Source organism: Pomacea canaliculata, linkage group LG4 (assembly GCF_003073045.1).
Source record: "Pomacea canaliculata isolate SZHN2017 linkage group LG4, ASM307304v1, whole genome shotgun sequence".
Taxonomy (NCBI): domain Eukaryota; kingdom Metazoa; phylum Mollusca; class Gastropoda; order Architaenioglossa; family Ampullariidae; genus Pomacea; species Pomacea canaliculata.
The window spans coordinates 11,229,483-11,240,062 of NC_037593.1; the positions used below are offsets into that span (position 1 = coordinate 11,229,483).

At 37.9% G+C, this 10,580-nt stretch overlaps 1 protein-coding gene across 1 annotated transcript; it reads left to right on the forward strand.

Moving 5' to 3' along the window:
• The first annotated feature begins 2,463 nt into the window (after positions 1-2,463).
• Positions 2,464-10,104, forward strand: LOC112563072 (DDB1- and CUL4-associated factor 13-like). The gene is made up of 12 exons (XM_025236786.1): positions 2,464-2,619; positions 3,283-3,482; positions 4,066-4,173; positions 4,555-4,641; positions 4,947-5,102; positions 6,612-6,689; positions 6,810-6,892; positions 7,070-7,137; positions 7,769-7,865; positions 8,102-8,237; positions 9,014-9,177; positions 9,678-10,104. The coding sequence occupies exons 1-12, from the start codon at positions 2,541-2,543 to the stop codon at positions 9,751-9,753; spliced, it is 1,332 nt and encodes a 443-aa protein (XP_025092571.1). The 5' UTR covers positions 2,464-2,540; the 3' UTR covers positions 9,754-10,104.
• The last annotated feature ends 476 nt before the right edge of the window (positions 10,105-10,580 follow it).

Sequence of the window (10,580 nt, forward strand, 5' to 3'; positions counted from 1 at the left end):
TAAGCATATTATTATATACTGGGAAAATATACTTTATGGTTACAAGGGCCGGAAAGATCGTCTACCCCGGGGCCAGTGCTAGTCTCGGCGAGAAATTAACTGACAGTCAGACTTCGATCCGCTTCAAACAAGTCTTGGCTCTCAAAAGATTTAAGTTTTTATCTGAACGGCCTATATCATGAATGAGAGCTGCTCACCCCTCGTCTTGGTCTTTCGATATACCTGGCCGCGGTAGCGAAAAAAAAAAAACCCCAACAAACAAACTTAGACCGAAACATTTGAAACTTGTGTATCCTTCCACACAACAGTATAAACCACCTCCAGGCTGTTTATTTATTGTTGTTACTCTCGCAGACTGTTGACATAACCATTGCAGGGCTTCTGATTACGCAAAAAATTGCGTACAGTACGCATTAAAAGTTCGCAGGACCCCTTCAGTTTTCATCAATGGGGTCCCAGGGGACCCCTTCAAATTTGGGCGAAGAACAGATCAAAATTGAGTAGGTATAGTGTCTGACGTCGTAGACCAACCTATTGTTGTCGTCTGCTGCAAGGCGAGAGTAGCTTCCCTTGTTTTCCCTTACCAAGAAGAGTTCCATTAAAGGCCGATATCTTCCCACCGGGGGGAAATGAGGGGTATCGTCCGTGCAAGGGAAGGTAGGAGTACACGAGATGCGGACTGCCATCGGCCAGTCGTCTTCAATTACTACCCGGACAAAAGGCGGGGTGGACATCACAGGAACTGCCGACTAGCATGGCAATAAATCGTCTCCCTCACCCAGTACTTGCGGTAGGGTCTGAGCGTTGGTGCGAAACGACTTCTATCTGAACATTCTGTCGGGGTTAGGACTGACTGTATTCTCCACAAACAAACAAACCTAGAATTTATAAAGGAGAGAAGAATGAACAGCGCAAATGACACAAACATAAAAACAACTGAATTGATCGCATAATGGTCGGGTTAGATAAGCGAAGAAAGACACAGTGGGGGCACTATGTTGCAGTCGTGAATTGCTGGCCATTTGTAAAAGTTCAAAGACTGGACTCAAACCGAGGTATACTTTAGGTCAGTCATCAGGAGGAATGAACGGAAAGTATTAAATATTATTATCCCCTCTTATATGTAGTAAAGAAAGATGTAAGGAAAGACAGTATGTTCAGATAGAAGCCGTTTCGCCTCACTTTTCTTAGACCCTACAGCAAGTACTAGTCGGCTGAGAAAGGCGTTTTATTGCTAAATATAGTTTGCAACTGAAACTCGTTTAATTTATTTGTACAGTTTCAAACACCTTCGATCCCCCTTCATCTCATGATTTACGTAACATTCAGAATCCACTGAATGTCACTGAGCTGAGGGCGCCACGTCTTGCCGAGGTTCGCTTTTCTGCCTTGCGCCAGGTTTTTTTATCCCAACTTTTATACTTTTAGCAACGTGCCACCTCTCGTTGATGTTTCTTACAAATCTAGTTCTCACTAACTTATTAATTGCCAGGTTACGGTCGACAACTTCCTCTTGAATGATGGCATCTGAGTCATTCATACTTTCATACATCCTCTCGCATCCACCACCAGGTGCAGCTTATTTAACTTATTTCAAAGATGTCGTTGACAGCGTGGTTAAATTCATTGCCTTAGAAATGGAAAGAAAGTGAGCACCCCAAGTACAATGAGCATAAGCTCATCACAGATGCTTGCACAGACATCTCGCCGCTTCTGACTAGACATTACAGTGCTTTGTGTGCCTGAAAGGCAGTTGAACAAAGTAGTTGATTTGTTGATTTTTTTCTACATTGTAAAGGGACCCCTTAGAGTTAGCCTGGGACCCCTTAGAAATCTGAGGAAGGGGTCCCTGGGACCCCAAAGAATTTAGCCTTAGCAGAAGCCCTGGCCATTGTAAGCATTCGGTAAACAGAAAGCTATTCTGTCGATAGCTTCGTTCTAGGAGTTAATTTTTTTAAAAAAAAGAAGAAAAAAGAATCGCATGAGAGCCTTGATGCTAAAGCAGGGGTGTGCAATTATATAATTTTCCCAAGGGGCCGCATGAGAAATTGGGATGGTTTCAGAGCGCCGGACTAATATAGTTAACTCAGTTTTACCCAATACTGTATATGTAGTATATATACTGGCGGGCGGGCCAGCGGGCGGGCCGGTCAGAGACAGGAGGCGGGCCGGATCCGTCCCGCGGGCCGGCGTTTGCCCAGGTCTGTGCTGAAGCAAAGAGGGTAAGGGAAGCAACTCTTCTTCATGGCATTTGAAATCGATTTCCCTCCCTTGAAAAAGACCCACGAGACACAGAACAGCCTTATATTATAAAACTTATATTAACAATGTGCTCTGAAATAATCGTTATGGTATGAAACTTGTTTTCTTTTGTCATTTCCATTTTTAAGAAAAGAAGAAGACGACGAAGAAGAAAAAAAAGTGTGATTGGATTGAAACGTGAACCAACGCGACTGATATAAGGGAGCATACTCTATTTTAACTTTCTCACAGAAGAGCTTGTTGTCACACGTGTGAACAATATCGGGGCGGAAAAAAAGATGAAAATCAAACAAATTAAAGTGTTGTGTCGAAATCCTGATGATTATTTGCGCGAGACAAAGTTGGATATACACATGCGTGAGTATCGGATTCCTGCATTTTCAAAATATCGTGGGTCCCTTCAGTGTAGTTAAAGAATGCGCAACGTGCAAACCTCAGTAAACTGATGATACATTGACCACGACAAATGTAAACTTTTCAGAACTGATATGAGATGGACAGAATTTCGAGAGATGATATAAAGAAACAATTAGTTCTAAAATCTGATATAAAAAGGTTCATTCAAAAGTCATTTTTAAAAGTATTATTTTAGATATATTTTGTTATCGATAACACAATAACATTGTCATTGACTGTAAAATAATTACTTGTACCGCTAAACCTTCCTTAGTCTTGTTGTTCTGTATAATAAATAAACATATGCTGTGTGTAATCATGTAAGTACATTGCATTTCCACAAGGCTGACTGGGTTTTGTGTGAGAAGGAAGACAGTACAAAATATTTGCTAAAATTAAACAAGAATAACAAAAATAAGTGAATTTATAAAGAGCAATATCTTAGCCAGAAGCGGACACATTGAGCCGAACAAGATCACAAAATAGTAACAAAGGTGTAGAACAAGTCAGCAAAGAAGTAATACAGATGTAGAACAAAATTACAAAATAGTAACAAAGATGCAGAACAAAGAACAATGCGAGGATTTTTTTCTGGAGATTAATTGACAGTATTGTATTATTAAGTACCTAGAAACAGAGACCCAACACAACATCCCTTCCAACTTGAACGTGAGTACAAACGAGCGCTCAATGCTACAAAATTGGAACGTGTGTATGCCAAGCCATTTCTGGCGGGACTTGATGGTCACAGCGATGGAGTGCATGTCCTTTGCAAGCACCCAACCAGCTTATCCCTGTTGTTGTCAGGAGCTGAAGATGGAGAGGTAAGTTAACTGATGAATCATTTTCATACATGTTGGTTAGACTAAATTGCCATCTGCAATTATTGTGAATGTTGCCTTATTAAATTACATTGTTTCTAGTATATATCCCTTTATACCTTCATCCATTGCTTTATGTTCTACTCTTGTACTTAATCTTTATGTATGCAGTGTGTCAATACGTATCTCGTTGTTCACTTTGTTCTCTTTCATTTATCATTACTGGTCTGCACAAAGAGTGCACTCTGTCTTGGTTTTGATTCTGTGAGTTACAAGTACACAGTATTATTATTATATTAAACAGTCTGTTTTTCTTAAGATTAAGACAAGAGAGTATATAGCATTGTTTGCCTCTTCCTTCACTTCCTTTTGGCATTGCTGCTTAGGTTAAAAGAAAGATCAATAAGAAATTTCTGATTTATAAAATGGATAAAGATAGGTTAGTTAAAATGTGGTTTTATCTATTTTAGCCATCAATGATAGCCTTGTTTATGCTTTGAAATAATTGTTTTATTGGTAAAGATCTTGTTATAAAAGCACATTTTTTTGTTCAATACTGGAAAGACCTTTTGACTTTATATTACAGATGATCTGCTGGAATCTTGCAAAGCGTGCAGTTGTAAAGAAAGTCCTAGCTCATGATGGTGCAGTCAATGGACTTTGTATACACAGAACAGGCAAACATTTATATTCTGTAAGTTTAATTCATGATGATGGGCATAAGTTTCCCAGCCCTACCCTCCAAAAGAAAAGATAAGAACACTAGTTTTATGTGGCAGCGTTTGTGCATTCTTTTGAGTGCATAGCCAGTCCTAGCATGTATCTTTAAAAAAAATCTGTAACCTGTCCATGAAAATTGGTACTAATGGTATTCATGGGTTTGGTTGAGGACCTAAAAACACATGTAATTTTACATAAGCGTCAATCATTATCCATTTATCTGATGTCAGAATTGCACCCCTGAAGAATATTAAAACTACCAAGGATTTCTATGCAGATAGTTTATCAGTCTCATTCTGAAAGCATTAAACTGTTATTGGTATCTGCAAATTAATTTCATGAAATGAAATTTCAGTGTGGATTTGATCAAACGATCAAGAAGTGGGATATTTCACCTGAAGGCATAATCTCAGACATGCCTGCTACAACGCTACTTGGAAAGGTATGTTGCCAAACTCTGCGTGTTTGTCTGTGTGCACACCCATGCACTTTCTTGCTTGCTTGTGTTCGTGCATACATGAAGATGATGCATTTAAATGCATACATTTTGTGTATGTGTGAGACTAAGAAACAGTGGACAAGTGCTGTAAAGATTTTGTGTGTGAGAGAACGGGAGAGTTTATGTACAATTCATTTTTGCTGCTAACTTCGCCTTTAACTTTTGTCTAAAGCTTAAGTATTGCTTATGTTTAAAGCCCGTGTCCAGATGTTCTTTGCTTTATTTTGCAAACTTGTTTTTGTTGACAGTGTGTTTACCAAAGCATAGACCACCACTGGTTTGATGATACATTTGTAACCAGTGGACAAACAGTAGATGTTTGGGTTGACCAGAAAACAGAACCACACCGATCCTTTGCGTGGGGAGTGGAAAGTGTTCATCATGTCAAATTCAACCCTATAGAGGTCAGTGCTATGATCATAAACATTTATTTCTAATGCACAGCTGCCTCAACCAATTCCATCTCTAGTATGGCTTCCTTTTTCGTTTGCCCATGTGTTATGCATTATCTACCCACCAACGTAACCCATATTGTTGCATAATTCTAGCCATAAATACACACATTTTCTTTCAGCTGAAATTGATGTTTTCTTTTAAGTAAGATTCAATATATATTAGGCATGTTGTGCATGTGCATACTTCAAAGTGTGAGTGTGATGTCCCTTCATCTCACTGGCTTGAGGGTGACTGCTGTCCATGTTCTTCTTGTCTGTGATGATGGATTTTCATCATTTTTGGTCTCTCCAAACTGCTGGTGACATGTGCTTTTTGCTGTTTTATATGGCTCTGTTCTAAACTATCTGCCTATATGTGCACCTTCTTGTTTCCTTCTTCATCACCTGATGGTCTCCCATTGCAACTTGTAGAAGTGCTGCAACAAGTCATGACCACAACGTGTAGGATAGTCAGCTTTCCTGACGTATCAGAGATTTAAATGTGCATTCATCATTATGATTATTGCATTTTTTTTTAGAAGTCCAATCTGTTAAACATAACCACGTCCATGATGAAAAGTATGCTTTTTAAAGGGTAACATCACGCTGAAATTAGAGACCTGTGCCGATATCTAATTTTCTTTGTTATTATTTCCATTTTTTAATTTTTTTTTGTTTTTACTTATTTCACCAGATAATTTTTCAGTTCAATTAAATGTTTCAACCATTTTACTGTTAATCCACAATTAAATAAACTTTTTTTTTCTTGCTTTTCTTTCTTACTTTTGAATGAGTAAAAATAAGCAAAAATTAAAGGTGTATGTCTGCCCTCTAGATTTTTTAAAATACATTTCTATTGTACTTTTTGTTTTTATTTCATTTTAGTTGTTTTGCATTATTTTATAATTTATTACTTTGTTTAATTTTTTGTTTAATTTTTTTCTTTATTTATTTTATTCAAGGTAATCTTAAAGTCATGTCATTATTTGATTTATTAATTGCTTTTTGAGCTCTTGTACCTGCTCTCAAACTATAAGAAATCAAAAGCTTCAGTTAATAAATTTATTTTTAAAAATCCAGCTAAAATGTATTAGTATGTTTTGTAAAGTGCTTTCAACCTGCCTTGATGGTTGGAAAGGCACCACTTAAATCGACATTATCATTAATAATAAACAGTCATCCCCATAGTACTTAACCTTTTTAGGACTTTTGAAGGGGACAAAAAAGAGCAAAGGGTAGATGGATCCAACATCATGAGCATTCCAGTCTGACAAAACTGTCCTCAGAATAAGGATGCAGGGGAGGTCATCGTAAGTGGCAAGGGGAAAATCTTTGTTGCTGTGGAGTTGTTAGAACAATGCAATTTGCAAAGAGAATTTAGATCTCTTGCTATGGAGTAAATTGGGCATGCCATTATATATGTTGCATTACACTCTCTTTGACCTAAGATCAGTCTATATGTCTGCTGTTTTTTGACAGACGTATCTGCTTGGTGCTGCAGCTCATGACAGAACCATCATCCTGTATGACATGCGAGGCTCTGCGCCACTTAGAAAGGTGACATTACATAATGGGTTTTTATGTGGGGGGAGGGGTTTATAAACTGGTGAACGTGCATCTTTAAAGATACACTCGTGAAATAAGTCTCTATAGTAATGAATGCAACTCTATTGACAGGTGCTTTTGAAGATGCGCACCAACACTCTTTCTTGGAACCCCATGGAGCCTATGACATTTACAGCTGCAAACGAAGATTACAAGTGAGGATTACTCATTTTCATGAGAGTGCTTTCTGCCTCCAGGCAGGCTTTTAGAGATATTTATCTTCGTCTTGTAAAGATTAAACACTCGGTGATACTCAGGCGTGTTGAAGAGACTGTAAAATAGTGCTTGAACCATATGCTTCTTCATCTAATTTTTTTTTCTTCTTGTTCCAGCCTCTACACATTTGATATGCGAAAATTGTCCATGCCGCTTAACATTCACATGGACCATGTTTCAGCTGGTAAGTATTTATATATCTTTGGTTGATGACATTGCCCCAGTCCTTGCATGGGGGGGGGGGGGGAATTTAAGTTATACTTTCCTCAGTCTGTTATATTTGGGATTTTTAATTTTATTATTTGTGATATTTTACTTTCATGCAAATAGTTTTAGACCAAAAAATAGTGTTTATGCCTATCATTCATTTACTTGAAGGCCTACCATTGATCACTATCACAATGAATAGTACTGAATGTACACTGTAGCGGTCCTTTCAGTAATCTAACCATAACCAAACCTAAAAGAATGTTGTTTATCTGATTTCTCTTATTTTGATTTTAATTTTTATTGGCTGGGGATAAACCTACTAGTGTTGGATACCAGACTAGCTAGTAAACTCTGCTGCCTTTACAGAGAACATGAACAAATAGCAGTCTTGAAACATTTGTATTTGAAATGTTGTATGCAGTTCATATTTTGACCTACTATGTCCAGGTCTCTTCTCTTAGTTTACTGATTAAAAGGATCAGTCTAATGCTAGTTTTAATATGGATGTTCAGCTTGGCCTTTAGAGAGCTCCTTGCTTTATTGTGGTCAGTTGAATGGGTCCTCTACTGCAAATAATAATATAACAACTTCTTTCTCTTCTTTAGTTATGGATGTGGATTACGCACCTTCTGGACGGGAGTTTGTATCTGCAGGTTATGATAAATGTCTAAGGATTTTTCAAGTGGACAAAAGCCGCAGCAAGTAAGCTAAGAAAATGATGGGATATTTTTAAGAAATGTGAAAGAAAAACATTAAGAAATTGTTTATTTGTAAACACAGTGGTTGTAGCAGAAAAAAAGCAGTTTGTACCAAACATTCTTTGGTTCCACCATAGCAGTAATTTGACAGACATGTCCTATGATCTTAATCTGTGACCTTAATATGGTAGCTCACTCCTACATCTGGAGCCTTAACATAGATCACCTCTTGTGCCACAGGGAGATCTACCACACAAAACGCATGCAGCGAGTGACGTGTGTGCGCTGGTCATTGGACAACAGGTACATTGTCTCTGGATCTGATGAGATGAACATACGTCTCTGGAAAGCAAAAGCTTCAGAGAAACTTGGTATTGTGAGTATTTTTATTGGCATAAGGTTCACATCGCATTCGCCACTCGGGCTCGAAGGCTACATTCAAACGCTCTGTGAAAACATCTGTTGACAAAGTACTATCCCCGAGTTACTATTTTTAACTCCCTAGTCTGACATGTCAACCATCCAGTAACGACTCCATCTTACACTGTTTACATTATCTACATCCCTCTTGTACCTCATCTTTATGGTGCTCAGTGTGCCTGTAGGTACTCTCCACTGGCTGTTATGTTTCACTTATCATTATTGGTCTGTGCAGAAAGTGCAATCTATCTTGGTTGTGATGCTGCTCATTAGTTATTATTATTATAAGGTTGCTGAGTTTGTTGGGAATGAGGCACATACAGTAGTCTGTATACTTGTAATATTGTAATGATAGGCTTACATTCTGTTTAAGTAACTGGTTGGTAAAGAAACATGTGCTTATTGTGGTGAGACTTACCACAATAGTTTTCCGGAAAGAAAACTGGTCTGGTGTTGGCTTTAAGAGGTAGCTTGTGGTGGAGGGATGCATAAGAGTCCTGTGTATGTCGGTTATTTCCTTATGTAGCATTAGTAATTTTATCTCCTTTGTAGGTGATGGGCAAGGTCTGTTATCTGTTTCCTGTCCACAAGTGTACATTTTACTGTTGCCAGTACTAATCTTTGTTTAAAAAATATGCTAAAGGTTGTTTTGATGTTGAACCATTGTTGTTCATTCTGTTTTTGTTAGTCAGAAAATGATAAATCAGTAAATAGCTAACTCTTCTTTTCCAGCTCAAACCAAGAGAAAAGGCTGCAATGAACTATGCTGAAGCTCTTAAAACACAGTTTGCCCACCTACCTCAGATTCGTCGAATTTCTCGACATCGTCATGTTCCTAAAATGGTGTACAATGCTTCACACCAGATGAGAGAAATGAAAGACAAAGAAAAGAGGAAGTCAGTAAAGTTGATCTCTCCCACCCCTTTCTTTGTTTTTATTTTTATTCCTTACCTTTAAATGTACTGTTTGTGGAGTGGACCATGCCTTGTTTTGTATTGTTTAGCTGAATGTCAGGTTAATGTGGAGCAGGATTAATCCTAGATTTCAAAGTTGCCTGCAACATACATGAGAAAAAAAAATGAAAGCTGCTGATTATTATTTCTGACACCCAGCCTTATTAGGAACAGAATTTAGAAATTAAACCTGCCATCATCTTGGTCATAAGAGCCAGTTATTTACTACACATTTTACTGTGACTGTTTTTTTTTTCTTTATTATTGTTTAGCTTTGTGTCTTTCTTCTGTAATGAAACTATTTTTAGCATCATTATTGCATGATTATTATATCGACTAAAATATCTCTCTTTTGCACCTTGAGATCTAACACTATCGATATGTTGTTTTTTTTATTTAGTTTTGGTATTCTTCCTTTAATAAACTGTTTTCCTGTCTTCTAGGGAGGCAAGGAGAAAAGCCCACAGCAAGCCCGGAAAAGAACCAGAAAAGAAACTAGTTGCAGGAGAAAGGGAGTGAATGTTGCTTTTTGTCTCATTAACTGTGATGGTCACAAGATGATCACCTTTCGAAACATTGTTTTGGTCGCTTGAGACCGATTCTTTCCCTTTTGTCATTTTTCGCCATGGACTTTCTCAGATTGTGTATTGGATAGCCTCCCTTCTGAACTCTTTATGGACTGCTGCAACACATGAGAATTCATGAGAACTGGAATTCTACAGTGGAGAAGGGTAGAGAGAAAGTGAGTGCCAGAGGTTGTGTGAGTGAGTGAAGAGGGCCGGTGAGTTGGTGGATGAGAGGACAAGTGCATGTTGATTTGCAGTGAATGCTGTTGGAGCTTTACAAAGGAATAAATGTAAACGGAAAAAAGTGCTTGTTGTTGCTGTAATGGTTTTTCTATTCCCCGTTTGTGAGGGAAAGAAGTGGCAATATGTGAGGTTGTTTCCAGAAACTTGACATAGTGGCATCTCAGAGATACTTTAAATAATAATGATGAGCTTTTATAACACAAAAGCCTACTATATAGCCTATTATCACCAAAAAAAAACCCCCATGTGGTCTAAGGGACTCTAAGCAATCATAAAATGCAATGTGGCAAGGGTAATATCAAGATAAAGACGTCTACAGAGATGCAAGTACATAAAGAGATCTTATCCTCTCACATTAGTACTCAAGTGCTACTTGTTGACTTTGACAGTCATAAAAATGTATGTCCCGGCTTACGTTTGTAGCATAGCTGGACTATCGCATCAAACTTTAAAAGATTGATGACAGTATACATCTGTGAAAGAGGGACAAAAACCATAATGACATAATAATCTGTTCTGACCACAGAAAATGGTTCG